At 39.3% G+C, this 19,718-nt stretch overlaps 1 protein-coding gene across 1 annotated transcript; it reads left to right on the top strand.

Moving 5' to 3' along the window:
* The first annotated feature begins 17,174 nt into the window (after positions 1-17,174).
* On the top strand, positions 17,175-19,462 carry rpl29 (ribosomal protein L29). Its single transcript, XM_068711726.1, has 4 exons — positions 17,175-17,231; positions 17,698-17,750; positions 17,948-18,012; positions 19,281-19,462. The coding sequence occupies exons 2-4, from the start codon at positions 17,714-17,716 to the stop codon at positions 19,371-19,373; spliced, it is 195 nt and encodes a 64-aa protein (XP_068567827.1). The 5' UTR covers positions 17,175-17,231; positions 17,698-17,713; the 3' UTR covers positions 19,374-19,462.
* Positions 19,463-19,718: the final 256 nt, after the last annotated feature.

The following is a 19,718-nucleotide window of genomic DNA, read 5'->3' as shown; positions in this document are numbered from 1 at the left end:
GGCACTAGGCATGATGATCCAGGTGGCGACTTTTTTTTTTAACTTGCCACGATAGGCCTATAGGCTATTTAATGTTTCATCATAATGATGATGAGAAATGTAATCCATGTGGCTTTTTCCTTTCTTTCCTTTCAAGCATATTTGCTGTTGCAGAGTCAAAGTATGTAAATGTGATTTTCAGGATACAGGTTATAATTACTGGGGCTGCAGCTAACAATTATTTTCATTATCACTAATAGGCATCTTGAAATATTGTGTTTTTATCTGAACAATACAAAAACCCAAAATAAATTAAATTTGCAAGGTTATAAAACAAACAATTAAAGAGTAAAGAAGCTGGGTACAGCAAGTGTTGCTTGAGAAAATGAATGATTAATCAATTATCAAAATCTTTGATAATCAATTTCATCGGTTTTAAAGACAAATAAAACAATGCAGAAACATCGTCTTAAAAAATAGTAATCGGTTGCTGTCAGCTCCATTTCTCTTAATTAGTTCAACACAACAACACCACTGTTTAAAATTGTTTCTCAGAATCAGAATCAGAAATTCTTTATTGATCCCCATGGGAAAATCGATATGTTAACAGTTGCTCTTATATATAGGCATAAAGAAAAAAAGAAAGGACTTAGTGAATAAAAGAAAATGTAAATTAAGTACAAAATGCTAGCATAAATATAACACAACATATGCGGATAATACAAGTAAATAACAAAAAAGGAACGAGAAATACAAGAAACATGTGCATCAAACTCACACAACATACAACCAATGTGTAAATAAATGAATAAAAAATGTTGAGGAGTGGGATCTATTAAGTGTGCTAAATATTAATGCAAGAATAGTAAATAGATAGATTGATGTATAGATAAATGCAGTGTTGATAAATGCAGTATAAATGGCAGAATATTGCACAGATGAATTATTGCCCATTGTATACAGTTTAATCATTATTGCACACAGGAGAAAATAGAAATTATAGGGTGATAATGTATCCAAGTGCCAGTCTATTGAGTGTCTGACACTTTGAGGGACGAGTTGAAAAGATTGATGGCCACGGCCAGCAGGAAGGACTTCCTGTGGTGCATCTTGGAGGAGTGAGTTTTGCACTGAATGTGTTCCTGCAGAAATAATCACGTCATGGAGTGGATAGGAGACATCGTCCAAGTCGACAGTGTTGTTGACCAACACAACATGCTGAAGGTGCCCTGGCCTGTAACATCAGACTGGACTGCACCAACGACGTGGTGGGGTGTAGGAGAGGATGATATTAATGATTCATGGCCGAGGTTACTGGCAGAGCGTCTGATGACCCACCAGACTGGCTAAACGATGATGTAATGCTTTAGAGTATCGATTAAACTCCCCCCCCCCCCCCCCAACACATCACTTTGTCTCTCTCTCTCTCTATTGTTCTCTGTGTTAATCTCTTCACTTCTGTCCCCCTCTCCTCTCCTCCTCTCCCTTACACTGACCTCATCAAACCCATCATCAGAAACCAGATGCACCCACTAAAACAATAAAGCTCCCATCCAGAGAGTCATAAAACACATCATAATCAGATGGTCCACGCCAGGATCAATAATTTCCAGTTAGACCGTGGACCCTAGGAGGCAGTTTTGGATGCTGCAGCGGGATGCAGAGGGGGCTGAGAGGATTGATGGGGGCAGAGAGTTGGGTTACATCTAAAGTGCACCAGAGGATCGATAGCTTGTAGAGGCCTAGGCACAAAGTCAGAGTTATGGGCCGGCCTCTCGTGGGATCTGAAGCCCTGACAAAAACAACAGATTGTCTTTCACTTTCAAAAAGCATTACGCTCGTCATCAATTTAAAATATAGCAGTGTTGTCAGACAAAATATATGCAATTTTTAAGAACAATTGTAGCAATACCCCAGTGTAAAAATACTCTGAGTAAATGTTTTGCAATTTAATAAAAGTACAAAACTAATAGCATCAAAAGTACTCATTGTGAAGAAGGGCCCATTTCAGAATAATGTATTAGTTAGAAACTGTGCCAGTGAAGGGATTTTTACAATGAACATTGATACTATAAATACATGTAATGGAAGATGTGTCTCAGCCCTGCAAATGGAATAAATAGGAGGTCGTTTTTAAGTACACTAAAGCTGAGTCTAAATTCAGGGGCTGCATCCTCTGAAAGATGGAGCCTACAGAGGCAGGTCCTCCAGCGGAGCTCTGAGCCTCCTCTGGGGGTCAAGCCTCCAGATATCCAAACAGCATTCAAGCACCATCGAAAGTTGTCTCTAAAGCAAGGGTGGGCAATTACTGCTGTGGAGGGCCGGACCAAATAGACTGAACTCAATCCTGCTCAATATTATTCCACCTCTTTATAAAAAGCAGTAAATTGTATGGTTTTGATAAGCTGTGAGTGGTAAGAGTAAATATTATGATCAGTGGTAGAATATAACTAAGTATATTTGCTAAAGTACTGTACTTATGTACAAATTCAACGTACTTTACTTGAGTATTTCCATTTTATATCCATTCTCCACTGCATTTGTTTGGCAGCTTAAGTTTCTAGTTACTTTGCACATTATACTGCAAAATGTTTACTGTTTTTTTTACTGTTGTTTGTAGTCCAATTCCCTAATTTTCTGTTTTTCAGTTCAGTGCGAGAAATCTAGTCTAGAAAACTAATGGCATGCATGTTTATTATGCTCACGTAAGGGTAAGTATTAATCTCAAGGTACAGATGAGATCCATGGGGTTGTGTTGTACCTGTTGGTGATGATATGAAAAATCTACTGGTGACTGTTAACATTCATCCAATGTGCTTAGTTATGTGACCCTTGAGCAAAAATGTTGGCCTATCATTGCACTTCCTAGAGCCACAGAGTGCCTAAAATAACTCAAGTGTGTAAATATGAACAACCTAGTCTTTTTCAGAAGGTTGAACATTAGTAACGTAAGAGGTAACGGGTGATAATGACACACTTAGTGCTGAGTATAATGCTACAAAGGATCTGAATGCTGCTGAGTAAGTGCCTACCAGTTACATTAAAGATTTACAGCACACCAGTAGACACAAGACATTCATGAATGTGAGAGTTACATTCATGCAACTTTGCTTAGAATTTGGGGAGGAAAAGCAAAAATAGAAAAGAAAAGAGATTCATAAAATACTAATAGTCATTCATTTATATTACAATACTAAGTTACTGTAACTCACATAAAGTAAAAGAAACAAAAACAATGAGAAATGGCAGCACAAAACCTGTTACTGTACTTCCTTTCAATCTCAAGTTTGTCCTGTTGCCTGTTACACCCTTGAAACTGCAGTAGGTGATTGCTAAAGCTCCTTTTATCCAAGGTTTCTTTTCTTTCTTCCTCTTGATATGAGCTCAACTACTGCTGGAGTACTGACTACTAGAGTGTGTGCTCCTCAGAGCAGAAGCGATCATGTCACTTTCACAGATCACTGTGCTTCACTCGGGACGTTTGGACACAGCCAGCGAATTGTGCTCAACCACGTTTGGGGACACAAAGGAGGCCAGAGGCTCATACACAGCGCTCTCGCTGTGTATGAGCCTCATACACAGCGAGAGAGAGAGAGGGAGAGAGAGAGGGAGAGAGAGAGAGAGAGAGAGAGAGAGAGAGAGAGAGAGAGAGAGAGAGGGAGAGAGTGTCCCTCTTGTACCTTGCTGAACTGTACTGCAGAGCTCCATTCATAGTTAATCAATGGAGAGGAAATGTTGATTCTAATTATCCTTTGCAGTGACCTCTTTTCTTTCTCCCTTTCCTCCACCCTTTATCTGCCTCTTTCATATCTCTTTTATTTTTTTTGTTGCTCCAAATTTGTCTCATACTGCCTCGCTTTATCTCTGTCAGCTCCACTTTTCTGCATTGATCCCTGTCTTTCTCCTCACCCCTCCCTTTCCTTCAAGACTGAATGATATTTCAAACAGTAGCCAGCTGCTGAATGAGAGGGATTTGCTAACACCCCCTCTCCTCTGCACTATCTCTCTCACACAGACACAAATGCATAACCATCCACAGCACTGAATGATCAAAAGGAGATCAAAGAGAGTATTAATTCCGCTATACTCAAAAAACACACACACACACACACACACACACACACACACACACACATGCAAGCACATACACGCTTTATGGTGAGAGCTTTTCATTCACTAATGCTCCACATCGCAGTTCCACACATTACTGGTCTTTAGTGAGTGAGTGAGAGGAGGAAGTGTGTGCATGCACGCCTGTGTATATTCTCTCAATATGTTATTGTTCTTAGTACATGCACATGCTATTCTTTCTGCACATACACAGACACAATAGCAGCTAAGAATACGTGCGATCAAAGCATGTTTGCGCTCATGCATGGAGAGATGCATTACCGTGTGCATGAATGGATGTGTAATTGTGCGTGCATGCTCCTGTGCGTTGTTGTCTATGCGTTCGCTCTCCGCCGCCTGTTTGCTTGGATCTGCTGTCACATGGCCTTTGCTCAGGAGCACACGAGGCAGAGGAAAATCATCACATCTCGCACTGTCAGTGTTTTCTTCCACTTCTCCACCTGCATGTGAGAAAACATTTTAGGAGGCTTGCATTCATCAGCTGTGTTAAAAATTCTCTTTGGCTATTAGAAGTGAGATGTTATTGGTTGTGTTAATATGAGGGTTGTTGTAATAATTTATCAAGTGAAATTCGTCGGGGGCCACGCCGATTTTTCACTCATTCCTGCAGGACCTCCGGTCATTGCTGCTCAAACTCCTACGGATGCATCATCTCACTCCCAACAGCACCGGTGACACATGCAGCCCTTATGGATTTAACTTGAAGCTGTGGGGCCTAACATTTGATGAAACTGTTGTGGATCAGGTCCCTGTTTCTCTGACAGTTTGTTCTGTTTCCCATAGCAGCAGATACAAACCAGATGCTGGAATGTACGATTTTCCGAGAAGCAGTGATTGTTTTTTTTTACTGTATTTACTGATCAGATTAGGATGTGGGATGGCGATTTTTGGGTTATTTATGTTTAAATGAAATTCATGTAACTTTATATTTCAGTTCTAGTATAGAGTGAGAGTGAGAGTGAGAGAGAGTGAGAGAGAGTGAGAGAGAGTGAGAGAGAGAGAATGAAGGACAAACTGGAACTGTTCGTGCATATGGTGCATATAGTGTGTAGTTTACTGGAAGGCCATGCATGTACATGCCTGGTTAAGCCCTGTTTTAAACAGATTTCCAAATTGATATATAATTTCAATGGTGAGGCTGATTGCCTGCTTCTGCCCTAATAAGAGCAAATACTGTATATCTTGTTGCAAATATGTCCAATGCACCCAACAGGAAGTTGGTGAGTTGGTATACAAGTCAGTATCTCAACTCTTCAATAGGAGTTTTGGCGACTAAATAAAGGGTGCAGGTATCCTGTAAAACATTGTTTCCAAGAAGAAGGATGTTCATTGGTAATAAGTGCAATTCTTCAGATGTTCTCCCTTTTTTCCCGTTATTTTTAGCACCTTATAGACATAACAGACACAGAGACGATAACAGAGATGAGGTTATCCCTGCAGACATTAGCATATTTTCATGTATTTCATTTTAACAAACCACATGAATGAAAACCTACTATGTAACTTTTTTTAAACATCCCATAAGTGAAAGCACTTTCCACCACAAGAAAAAAACAAAACATGTGATCAACAGAGAGAGTTTGCAGAAAGACTTTGCGCTGACCTTAAAATTCCCTCGGCATACAATTTCATGGGCAGAGCTGCAGCCCTCTTTTTTATCTTGCCTATGTGTTTAATCAACGCCTTCATCTAGCAGCAAACTGCATATGTGTGATTAACAAAATGAGAGACCTACTTTTCTCCCATCACACAGACAGCAGCGGGTTTCCAGCTGTAGGCACCGCTTTCCTCTCCATCCCTGTGTCACGTGCGTGTGTGTGTGTGTGTGTGTGTGTGTGTGTGTGTGTGTGTGTGTGTGTATGTCGACCTGTACAGGCCAACCACCGAAGAGCTTCCACTGTAATTATAAACACCTTCACAGCCGATTACTTCCTGCAACGAAAAAGAAGAGAGAGCGAAAAGACGGGGAAAGAGACACAGTGTGCCACCACATCTCATGACTGACATCATCTAACGCAGCCATTTCTGACTCCGTGTTGACACTACACCTACACCACGCGACCCACAACAACCGACACTTAAAGCTAAGGCCTTCTTTTGAAGGCATCTGTGGAGGGTTCGATGCAATGTTGCAACATCGAGAAGACTCCAAGCTGCAGGTTTCAAAACATTTGATAAAGAACACTTAAAGTGTTTAAGTAAAGAAATGCTTTCCTTCTATTGATTTGCCTCCTGAAGCATCTTATTAACTTAAACATTAGATGTATTTAGAAGCAGTTCTTTTTTCTGTATGACAATGTCTTGTTTAAGATGAAGAAATATTTGATGTGAATAATTGGATTCTGAATTGATCATAGATTATCTATTTACATACATTAAATTTGCCTTAAAAACCTCTGTTATAACAATGCATTTATTAGAATTCTGAATGTGTCAACAGTAATGCAGCTTATCGGTGAAGTTACTACAGCAACAGTAAGAATTGCACTTGAAGGAATTGGATTTGGAGGTGGGAACGTGTCCTGTGTTTGCAAATAGCAGTGTTTACAGCTTAAATATACAGTAATTGCAAATGTAAGAAGCTGCTACGCAGGGTACCTTTAAGAGTGGCAAAAAAACCCGATTATATGGTGGTTTTATTGTTGAGTTTTTTAAGGTAATCAAAATTTCTCTCGTTGGTCTGGTTTATTGTGCATTTATGACACGCATGGTAACACAAAGTTAAGTAGGAACACAAGTAACACACTAGTTGGATACACGCTGATCTACAATGGTTTATCACAAAATGGTCCTCAGAACAAAAACACAAATATTGAGCAGAGCTGTGAGAAAGACGAAGGGTTTGAAGAAAAGAAGCAGGATAATCATCCCAACAAACCCAGAGCCAAATAACCTCGTCGATATACTTTATAGATGACTCAACTCCCTGAGGAGCCTGTCCTTGTTAGAGACGCTGTGTATCCTTTACTTCTCTTCACAGAGCTTCAACAAAGAATAAGGTCAAAAACACATCATCCTGTAAATGTGTGTCCATCCACATTTTCTTCAGAAAATCCAGCATTTATAATTCAACAAAAAATGACCCTATACCGCTGTAGTTTTTATGAAATATGATCATGTTTTGTCAATACTCTGCATGTTACTTAAAATCTCCAAAGACCATTTCTATAATGTGATGAACAGTAAAAGATTATCAGTGAAAAGTGTCAGGAGCGCTGTTATTTCAACTCATCCAGTCACTGCAGTGTAAACTGGAGTTAAAGTGACACACATGCATTTGCTTCTGACACGATTCCTCTGCTAATTATGGCTTGAATGTGTTGTTACAGTGCCACTGTGTGCCCCTGTGCATAAGCAGATGTTTGTATCCGGACATTATTTACAGTATGGCAATGTGACTCTATAATTACTACGCTATGTATGCACATATTCAGCCACTGTGTCAGAAGGCCACGTCTAAAATTAACTCTCCAACATCGCAGCCCACAGCCCAGGTGACAAAAATGTATCTGTTACCTAAGAGGTGTAGTGAATGAGATGACTGACATAGCTAGCACAGCAGGTGAAGGATTTCACATACTCTGTCAGGTTATTTATTATATGATAAATAAAGATGTAGGCCTTGTAATTAGCGTTGTGATTGAATTGGAAGTTATTATATACTAGTTTTCTTCTTGGTGGTTGTCACTGTTCTTGTAACAGTCAACAGGCAACAGGAAGTAGGATTCAAATCCTACACTCTGCTCCCTTAACTTTAAAAAATATATACATCATGTATCCCCTGCAGCACTCCAAATACTCTGAATTGAGAAACACTGGACCAGAGGACAGGTGAGAAATGACAGGATGTGGAAAAAGTACTGGGACCAGGAAATGACAAGAGCTGTGTAGGAAATCACTTTCTACCTATGCACTAAATTCTCTTTCCCATATTTTATTGAAGTGCCTGATTTCTCCTTGTGACATGTATATAGCGCCCTAAAAGTTCCCAGAAAGAGAGTAAAACAATGTTTCCGTTGCTTACACACGTCTTTTTGCTAAAATGCGAAAGTGCAATGCTTTGCCTTTTTATATATGGGAAAATTACAGTCAAAAAACACCTGCAGCAAATCCATATTAATTCATATGTGTCAGAAACCTCAATTTAATGCTAATGATGGAGTCAAGTAGTGACTTTTTTTGTCATTGCACACAGTAAGTACCAATGAAATGAAATGAAGTTTAGCATCCAAGCAGAAATTCCTAACAGATGCAAAAGTGCCTATACTATACATACGTGTATAGATCATATATGGAACAATAGAAAGACAGAACAAAGGTTGTGTAAGATCTTGAGATCAAAGGTCTCAGCACATCATGTCAACATCATCTCATTGAAATGATATGCTATTTGATTCTTTTCTTTTCTTGAGCATCAACACTTCAGGAATACATTTTCATATCCCAACGCCTCCCTCTGTGTTTTCTTTCTGCAGCGGCTCCTTTTGTGTTTGTTCTAGTAACTCATCAGTATATTTCAGTAGAAATGCCCAGTGGCAGAGATGATAACTAATCTTCACCTCTGTCTCTCTCTCTCTCTCGGTGAAGACAATAGTGAGTCGTGCCTGTTTGTGAGGCCGGTCTCTTCCCACCTTCCCAGTGAGACAGAAAACAGGTCAGAGTAAGACTGTCTGTCCCTGACACACATATTGTGTAACAGGCTACCCAACAACACTGTGTTCAAAAATACCCAGTGCTGAGGTGCACTGTGTGCAAGTGTGTGCGTAGGTGTGTACTATATGTGCAATAAATGTGTGTGCACTGTGTGAAAGTGAGCGAGTGTGGCAGTGATACAAGTGAGTCACCAGAATATGATTTATACAGTATGTTTGCCTCCGTTTCTCTTCCATTATTTAACCAGTGAATTGCTTTACATTGTTCCGTGTCATCTGTGATAAGGAGACCGTCCTGCAAAGAAGAACGGCTCAGCAAGAGCCCCAAAACGACATGCGTTGAAAGCCCACTGGTGACCATAGGAAGTCAACTGACGTTATAATAGCATGACAGAGTCTGCGCTGGGAGGAGGTCGGATTTATCACGTTTGTTTCACGTTTCCAGCAAACAGTAAGCAGTCTGTGTGTTGTTCTGGCACGGACAAATGGTGTATATTTGTAATGTAATTTGGAGGACTTGTTGCTGATAAGGCATTATTAATGTCTTTTCGACAATCGTGGTTTTAGTATAGTAGTTTTGGCCAATGTAGCCAGCCAGCATCGCATGCATCACTGTCAATTTTGGACATTGTGAACATGAGCACTGCAGTCCAGACCAGCCAAGACATTATAAATCATTATTTCAGTTTCAGTTTTGTGCTTGCATGGCGCTTATTCCTAAATACATGTGTGCTTAATAATACACACAGAATGGACATAGAGTATCAGAAATCAAAAGGGGTTAAAAAGGGCCCACAGCTAACAGTGTTGATCCATTTGAAGCTCTCATTAATTTAAGCAAATCGCTCGTGTTTTTACACAAGAATAAGTACAGTTGTCTATGATTTGCACAATAACCAAATCTGATGTAGGCCTTGCTGATCAGAACTGACGAGCTGATTCTGACCTCTAAACATTCTTTCATTGTGTGAGCCACCACATGCAAAATGATCCATTCAATTATCAAACTCCACACATACACGTACATGCATATTTAATAAATATCTATGACGTGTTGTTACGTGCTGTGAGGAGGTACAATTTGTTGTTTTTTACTGAACAATCAAAGGGGAATTTTCTGTTTAAAATACATGTAACACATTGCTACACAAATAAACTGACTGTATACATACAAATGTGCATACCTATTTTCTTTGTACTACAGTATTGTACAGTTGTAACTTCTCAGTAAACTTTCACCTGTACTGTTGAAATCACAATGTAAAAAGCTCCGTGCGAAACACAATAGCATTCAGCTTGGACACGACTGACATTCAGGAATAGAAGGCTACAGTAAGCAGTCGGCGTCGGCAAAAATGTCAAACTAGAAAGAGGTTTATTTGTAAGAAACATGTTAAGGGTTGAATGCCACGGTGAGAAAAAAACATCTAAACATTTTGATCAGTAAGACTTTTCATTTTGGTGCCAATTTACTGACACAATGACTCGGGTTTGATGCACGAATGAAATGTTTCAGGTGAGTTACTGCCTTCTGCAGACATACAATAGAGTTGTGATGTCTCATGAAACGGTTGTGACAATTGCACTTACAGTTTAGAAAATATTCAAGAGGCTGTTTCAATAAATGAGTCGTATAGTATACAGTATATTTGTACATTGTACGTACAGTATTTTATCAAAAGCACTGCTCTACAACAAAAGCTATACACAACATATTTCATGTATTATAATATATATTAATGTTCTTATGTGTGTGTTTAGTTCTTCATGTTTCCCTCAGCCAGTCTCCAATAATGAGACAGTGTCTAAAAAGTGTCTGCCCTTTCAAATATAATAATGAATGTGTATGCCGTGAATAAAAGTTAATTGCTGACATATATTTGTGTGTGAAGGACTGTAGCGCTCTGAAACAGAACTTTATAATCAGTAGCCATTCACAATGCGGCGCTGAAAAGAAACCGAGGTAATGTAATCATTTTCATTGGCTCACATTCGCTTTCTGTCTGCCGAGATTTGAATTAGTTTGATTGAAAGCGTAGCGCGGACGAGTACATTTCCGTAATTAAAACTGGAAGAAATAACAGCGTGTCTCAGTTTTACGGGGTAATTTATCATAAATACGGGGAAAGCCTTATCTTGGGATATACATCTAATATATTGGATGTGTTGGATATCACGTTGATATAATAGACCATTGTCTGTTTTATTTAGACAATGGTATTGTGCAGCTGATTGTGTTGAGACAGACTTTAACGTTTGAAAACTTTGTTGAATGAGAAATATGGAAAAATATGTTTATACAGTATGTATCAAAATATGTTCTATTTGTATGTATGTCAATGGAAAACTGTCAACTTTTCAAAGTAATACTTTAGTACAAGTAGTACACCTGCATCTATCTAATGCACGCTTGTCGCCATTACTGATGCCGTTTTTATGTCAATATTTTTCACAGATCTAGCAAAGTAGGAAGATGATGGCAGTGAATCAGAGGGCATTCATCTTTTAAGATCTGTATTGTGTGTGTTCTGGTGGCCTAGTCTGATTTCCTGCCACCTGGTGAGTGCAAGTCCAATATTTACTCTCCTATTACCTCTCTCTTTTGCTTGTTTTTTTACTTCTCTCCATCAACTCTGAGGGTAAATATCAGGTTTCTTAGCTGCTAAATTTGTCTTTCTGCTGTTGCAGCAGGTTTATCAGAGCTTTGACTTTAAAGCAGTAAGAAATGAATTTGATGAGAGTGGTGAGAGTGAACCAAAAGAGTTTTACATCAGAAATCTTTACACATCTTCTGTCAGAATGGCATTGATGTTACTGTAACAGATACGTGAAAAATGATGTAGGCTTTAAAAGAGCTGATTTGATTAATAAAAGAAGACTTTACAGTAAACAATCTCATTCAAAAATACTAACCATTGGTTCGTGGGCTCGTAAAACTTCAACTCCTAATTTAAAGCCAAGGAGAGAACACGTTTCATACACTGTGGCTCTTCAAATCTTCAATATCCTGCTGTTTTTTCCCCGACTTATTATATTAATTTGCACTTGTGTATGCGACAAATAACGGATCTCCCATTGTGCCTGCTTGTGCCTCTCTATAATGCCTCCAAAACCCAGAGACATGATAAGCAGCCTCTTTCATGTGTTGAGGTGAAGCGAGTCCCCCGAGGGATTGACTGCGCTGCTCAAAGACAAGATTTCCTCTCACAGATGAAAAGGAAATGAAAGTGGGTGGGGAGCAGTGCAAAAGAGGGAGCCGGAGAGCAACAGAGGGAGTTCAGGGGTAAACCTGAGAGGGAAGGGCAAAGTGAGAAAAGAGCAGAAGAGTTGGAGTTGCAGAAAAAGACAGCATGAGAAAGTAGGTGGGTCATGAATGAGAGAAAGGGGGGTTATGTGAATGCAATAAAGCAGAGAAGAGGTTCTAAGAGGTTAGAAGGTAAGTTCTACATTCATAATTAATAGATGTGTTCATACATTTGTTGTGTTATCATTGAGGATTTTGGAGTTCAAAAATGTGGGTTCAAAATTAGAAACACTTCTCAGTGTAATGCAGTCCAGTAACACCTTTAACTATGACCTCAGTAATAAACATATACATGAAAACATTTCCGACACTGTCACCAAGCGCTGAACATTATGAGCTTCGTTAAAATTAATGGGATTTTTTGGGGATTTTATTAGATTATACAGGTGTACCCAATAAAGTGGACATTGAGTGTATCTGGTGTAAAATCTTACGCAATCTGGAAAGTAAGCAGCTGTGGCTGTAAAATCAAATGTGGAGTAAACTGGACAATCTGTCCCTCTTAAAGTAAATGTAGTAGGAGCAGAAGGATGAAATAGGATTCGGTGGAATTATTCCATTAAGTACAGGTACCGCCATCACTGGGTGAGGGCAGAGAAATAACAAGTGTACGGTGTGAAACAAATAACAGAGTGAAAGACAAAGAACAGACACAGAAACAAAGCCACAGAGAGCCCAGCAGCATGTGATGTCTTCTGTTCCCTCAAAGAGAATGGATGAAGTAACGGAGCAGCGCTGGTGGTCCCCATAGACTTCATTATAGGTGGGAGTTAATGTGCAGCATCTCTGAAGACGCTGCTCATTCTGCAGAAGCATCATCATACCGCATACACTGTATGTGACGTTGCTATGTAATGTCACTAGATGAGAACATCTTCCTGACATTAGATCGTACTTTAAAGGCCTTTGAAGCTTTCTATCCTGAGAAAAAAAGATCATTCCATCAAACTGATCATCAAATAAAGATGCAAAAGTAATTTAACTTTTTTGTAATATCAAATGTACAAGGAAATATCAGGGAAGCAATATAGCAAAAAGTTAATAAACACAAACAATGATGGATGAGCGTGTGTGGTGATTCTTTTCCTCATATGGAAAATTGGTTCCACATTTAGAATTTCCGAGAAGATACAATGAAATGTATTCTGAATCAGTGTCGGTCTTGGGAGAAGTGAAAGTGTGTTGATGACAATCAAAGATCAAAAATATCCAGGGAAAAAATAGTTTGACGAGAAGATGAATAAACGCTCACATCCGACGACCACAGCTGGCAGTTAGCTTTTTGAGGGCTCTATTGGCAGAAATGGAATATAATAATCATTACTATACTCGAGTATACTCGCCCGAAACTAAGAATCGTTGTGTTTTCATCAGCTTTGAATGCCATGCTATGCTGCATCGCCATGTTTCCTGGCCCAGGATGCACAAACCAAACACTGACTCTAGTGAGAGCCGTTTGTGTGCTGATGTTACCTGAAGGCCGCTGTTGTTCTCCAACGCACTTGTGAAACTGCGGCAAAGTGCAAAACTGCGGTACCATTAGATTACCACCAAATCCTACACACTGTCCCTTTAAATATTACATGACTTTTCAGTTGTTGTCCCCCCCCCCCCCCCCCACAACAATACACAAGTGGTAACAATGAGCACACTCAAACACACAAGTTCTTTTATACAATTGTTTGTTTTGATTTTCGCATAGCATCACTTGCTGGGTAGAGTTATGATAATTGTGAGCTTCAGTGAACAGAGTGAGATTATCTCGCTTCATTAATAAAGATTTCACAGAGATAATACTGAGAAAATATTCACAGCGATGTGTTCATTTCGTGGTATGAACTCACACTCCCACACCACCAAAAAAAAAAAAAACATGTGTGAAGAATCTCACAGGAAGTGGAAACTCTCTCTTTCATACTTTCAAGGAGAGAAAGTATGAAATAAAACATGTACCCAAAACTGTAATTAACTGAGCAGAGCCGAGCGCTGCAGAGTGGAGCGGAGAGACTGGTATGATCAAACAGGGGTCTAAATATAGGATGCCGCTGCGTGATTTCTTCTGCTTGAGCAGGGATTCACCCAACCTCAGCTGAGAATGAGAGGAGTGAGGAAAGAGAAAGGAAAGAAAAAAGAAGAGGAAATGTTCGGGACATGTCGAGAAAAATCACTTGGTTCTGTCAGTGTATGGTCAAGTGTGTGTGTGTGAGAGAGAGAGAGAGAGAGAGAGAGAGAGAGAGAGAGAGACATCCACAACAAATCTGTGAATTTGTCTATAAATGCTGGCTGCTTTACAACCTGTCCATCCTCTCACCGCATGCTGGCTACAATGTTGTGACTGGCTCTTCAATCTGCATCTTTGAGAGGTGCACCAGAAGGAAATCTCAAATCATCTCCACCAGACTTCATTCAGGTTTTTAGCAACTAATCCAACCGAAACCTTCGTCTGTGGTTTTCCATTATACTGTAGTTATTATTTTAGGCAGATGCTATTGGCACCCGATGAAGCTCTAGCGTAAGTTCAGACAGGAAGACTACACTCTTGCATGTCTAAGCCCGTAGTTTATTTCTCATACGTCTGCCAATCACTCCACACGAAATGCTCTCTCATTATTTCCTTGCTGTCATTGTTCAGGGCTGTTGATCATGATAACAGCTGTCTAGATCAGCTGGTCTCCTTTTTCCAATAGCACAAGGAAACAATGACATAGTTAGCCTATATCATCTTGCTGCTGTCTCTTTTGAATATGATTGTCTCTACCTTCAGTACGTTCATGCTGTTGTTATGCAACCCTCCGCTTCCCCATCACCGCCCTCGCAGATTCATCAGCTTCATCAGCTTCATCACCTCATCATTCTATCAGCCTCATCAGCCACCACCACCACCACCGGTGTCTGGACTCTACGGGGGATTTATCTGGCTGCTGCTCAGGGCAGACGCCACTCCATTACAAATCTCCCTGTAGAGTCCAAGCACCAAAGACTTTGTCAAGAGTTTATCATCGCACATCATCTGTTTTACACCCCGGTTTTAATGCCGCAATGACATACACACAGTGAAATGGAAGCCTATTTCTACTGGGAAAAATAAATACCAATTTGACTCATACTCATGGTAAATCCAAGTTATGAGTCACTAAGATAGGATGCTAAAGCTATGAGTTGCAACTTAAAATGTGTTCCTTTTTAAATCTAAATGGTAATAAAATAAGTTAATGACACCAAGAGTCCACAGGCATTATAGTGGCTCTGTGAGGCTGTCCTGAGGCCCAGCTAGGCTTTGAGCTAAATGCTAACATCAGCCTGCTAACATGCTCACAATGCTAATGCTAACATGCTGATTGAGTTTGAGTTTCATGGCAAATCTGTTATTGAGACATTTCACTCAAAACTAGATATGTAAACATCATAGTGGAGGCAAACAAACAAAAAAAGAAGGAGATCAATAAAGTCATCAGGATACTTTGTCTGGGAACCATGAATACAAACAGACCAACAACGCCATCAATAGAGCCACGCTGCCAGTGTGAATACAAACTATGAGACTTACAAAGTAGAAATCATGATGATGACTTAAAGATCTATAATTCTGATTCACTGTTTGTGTTTTATTCTAATCATTCCTGACTTTTTTAAATCCATTTTTCATTTTCCTTTAGAAACGGGCCTTCAGATAAGATGTTTTTCCGCACCGCATGGCATGACGTTATCCCACTTTCAATTCCCTCACACTGCATTTAGAAACTATTAACGTCTTCACCGTTTCAGAGAGACATTCAGGTAGTGAGTGCTCAAAGATGGCCGACCTGGATTTAAGTGCAAGCATCAGATCCCACGTTTTTTTTGTTAACGTTTTGCAATAGGTTGATGAGAAACTTGAGCTCTGTCTTAATCAAAGGCAAATTATTTTGGTTCCAAAATAAATTCTTCACAAATCAACAGGCTGTATGATTTCTTAACCACATGCAATCAACTGAACTCAAGAGGGGCTAATGTTACACATCTGGTGAGATATTAAGAGGAGTAATTTATGTAATGGAACAAAATATGAAAGCCTTTTAGGCTTATGTGTAACCACAAACCTTATTCAATTGGGAACAATTAGAAGGCGCTGCTGCTGATAATACAGCCACCCTCAAATAGATCATGGTTTTGTAAGAGCCCTACAAAGAGTCTTTAAAGAGCCACATTGGAAGAGAGATAAAGGGTATAAAAGAAACTAAAATAATATTTCTTTATATTCAATGTTTCTATTAGGCTATTTTCTGTCTCTGTGGCACTTATTGTATGCAGACCTTCTGGTAGTATCTTCAGAATCAGAGCTTTCAAGGCTTAAATAAAGCATAAGAAATGGTTGAGTGAGAAAGTAGTGGTATAAGAAATATCTGGCTCCTTAAAAAGTACCAACAAAATAATATAAAAACGTTCTGTTACTAGTCCTGCCCTTAAAATCCTAAGTTAAAGTGCAGAAGTACTGCAAAATGTACTCAAAAGTATCAAAAGTAAAAGTACTTGTACTAAAGAAAGAGGTCCCTTTAGCGACTGATAAAGGACTATAAATTACTTTAACATGTTTAAGGTAGTTTTTTTTTTTTATTGTTATAGTGTCATATTATATATGAAGTTAGGTAGTTATGTCCAGTTCTCAAACTAGGGGTTGAATAAAGTTCTGCTACACAAATGTAGTAACTAATAAAAACAAATAAAAAAGGAAGAAAATGAAAAGAAAAAAAAGAAAGACAAAATAAACTTAACTTGGTGGAAGAGAAAGAAAAAGGAATGGCTTTTCAGATACAGGAAGTCGTGTAATTTCCACACTTTCATTTCTAATGAAGACACATGTGTTAACGTTTGTTAACATGACTCATACATTGTGTGTGTGTGTGTGTGTGTGTGTGTGTGTGTGTGTGTGTGTGTGTGTGTGTGTGTGTGTGTGTGTATACAGTCACACATTTAATTTCTTGTTGCTATCATAAATATATTGGTGTCATATGAACAGAGGGTGACACCCTGTGGCCAGCTGTGGGCTCTCACTGTCATACCAAAAACCACCAACAGGCGGTGATGCCACTAAAACAAATCAGACTGACTTCCTCTCTCTTCTTCTTCTTCTCTTCTACCGGGTTAGCTTTCCTTTCTCTTCCGGTTGTCGTCTGTTCGTGTGGCAGGTATACAGCTTTCCCCACATATGTGGACTTTTAAAATCTTTATCAATCTGAGTGGATTTTACCTTCCTGCACAAAAACAGCAACCGATTGTGATAAATCACTTTACTGGTCATATTTCCACCCCACTATGTTTGAAATGTTTTCCTCATTTATGGTCGAATTTTACATTTGAAAAGTGCTAACGCTGCCTGTAGCATATCAGCTAGCGACCAGGCAGCAGTTCAACACGCAGCCTAAACCTGGCTAGTTTAAGTTGTAAATGTGTGTTGTTGGTCTCGTGGTCATTTAAGCATCACAGTTTGACTGCTACCGTTTCACTACGAAGTGGTCTTCTGAGTGCTTCTCTGTTCACATCGTACACAGCTTTCTTGGTTGCCAGCTAGCGATTCAAACGTTAGCTAGCATGGAAGTAGGTGCTATTATTTGTGATTATAAATAAATCAACGTCTGATTTTCCTTTCTTCAGATTAACCAGTGTCGAAATGGCGAAGTCTAAGAATCACACAACCCACAACCAGTGTAAGTATGGCTGCTGTCACAGTACTCATCAATAACTTTTAAATGTGTCAGCTGCTACATTAATGGTAGACAGTTAAGAATACTTCAATACTAGCTTTTAGTTTTTCATGCATGGCTTATAAGAATATAGAAAGCTGATTGTTGACACAAATGGACCTGCTGTCTCGTGTTAATTGTTTCTTAACTTGTCTCAACAGCTCGTAAAGCCCACAGGAATGGCATCAAGAAGCCCAGATCTCAGCGCTACGAGTCACTGAAGGGGGTATGTACAGTTACAGGTCTGTGTTGATAGATGTGTACAGTTATAGGTCTGTGCTACGAGTCACTGAAGGGGGTATGTACAGCTACAGGTCTGTGTTGATAGATGTGTACAGCTACAGGTCTGTGTTGATAGATGTGTGCAGCTACAGGTCTGTGTTGATAGATGTGTACAGCTACAGGTCTGTGTTGATGGGTGTGTACAGCTACAGGTCTGTGTTGATGGATGGGATGTTGAGCATGTGCACTGAGAGATCAGGTGTGCATTGTAGTATGGTGCTTGCATAGCCTCTGTTTACATGCAGCATGCCAGTAATCAGACTTCTCTTCTAGCCAGATCTTTTATTGGATCCATGGTTTACTCTTTGATTTATATATTAATGATTCATTGCGTTTTTGTGTGTTGATAGCATTCGGACTAGCTTCAAGCTAAGATCCTCTAAACGGACTAGTTGTGGAAACCAGATCAGAATTAATGAGGTTGCTCTGCCAGTCTGTTTTTGTTATTATGAATATGATACATCCCTACTAGTACTACTTCCTTACATCCTGCTGCTTGTCTTTCACACAGTCTATTTCTTCCTCAATTACAGGAATAGGGATTTTTGTATACATTCTTTTAATAGAAATCAGACTACTGACTACTTAGATGTGGGTTAATGCTCTGATTGAGAGGAAGATCAGTAGCTCCATGTGTCCCCACTCATCTGGATAATAATGCAGGATACATTTTCTTTTTAGCCTATTGGTTCATTTTAGAGGTAATTTAGTAATTGTAAATTATTTCGATAAAAAGCTGTTCACACTGCTGTTAAATCCAAAATTATCATCACATCGTCAAAAATGTTAAAGCTATACAGGCAGCTGAAAAATTGACAAGACAATTAAAGAAGCTGAAAGCATTATTTGAAGTCGTCTTCGTGTTTATTGTATTGAGGCAACGTTGACTTATTTTTTTCAGAGTATAAGTGGTAGTATAAGTGCCGTTTTGCTTGGCTGACCCTGCAGCATTGTTCACAAGTATAAAACTAAGCAAAATTCTCCTCTCTATCTAACCCACGTCCATTACAGAAGTTATTGTCAACGTTGTTAGTTTTTTTAGAGACCTGATATGTAACACTACTCAAATGCAAACTAAAGAGTGGTTTGGTTTGCTTTTGTTTAATTGTGTTGGAATTTTAATTTTATTTTTATTTATAAAAATAGATTGTGGAATTGTGCAGCACGTCTCACACTGCTCACTTCGCTGTTTGTTTTCTTTCTCTGCTGCAGGTGGACCCCAAGTTCCTGAGGAACATGCGCTTCGCTAAGAAGCACAACAAGAAGGGCATGAAGGCGGCACAGAAGGCAGTTCAAGCGAAATAGTCTGCCAACCGGTCACCTCAATGTCTGTCAGCGTTCTATAGACTGTGTTTCCACCTTCACAATAAAGCTATGCTTTGTTAACAAACCAACATCAGATGTTTTTATTGTAACTCCCTCAGTTTGATGTCAGGAATGAATCATTTGATAGGCTGCCTGGGATTCCTGTAGTCTTAATTTATCATTCATCAAAATTACAAAAGATGAGGATTACTCAAATACAGGCAAAGGCCAAACGATATTAAATGCAATAAGGATGTCTGGATTTAAAAAATGCTCCTTAGGTAAAATTGCTTTGTCCTCTTAGAAATGTGATGCAACACTTTCCATCAAGCTGGTCACTTACTG

The sequence above is a fragment of the Cebidichthys violaceus genome, unplaced genomic scaffold (assembly GCF_023349555.1).
Source record: "Cebidichthys violaceus isolate CVI_PGR_0920_01 unplaced genomic scaffold, fCebVio1.0.p SCAF_17, whole genome shotgun sequence".
In the NCBI taxonomy this organism is placed as follows: domain Eukaryota; kingdom Metazoa; phylum Chordata; class Actinopteri; order Perciformes; family Stichaeidae; genus Cebidichthys; species Cebidichthys violaceus.
This window is presented reverse-complemented; position numbering and strand designations above follow the sequence as displayed.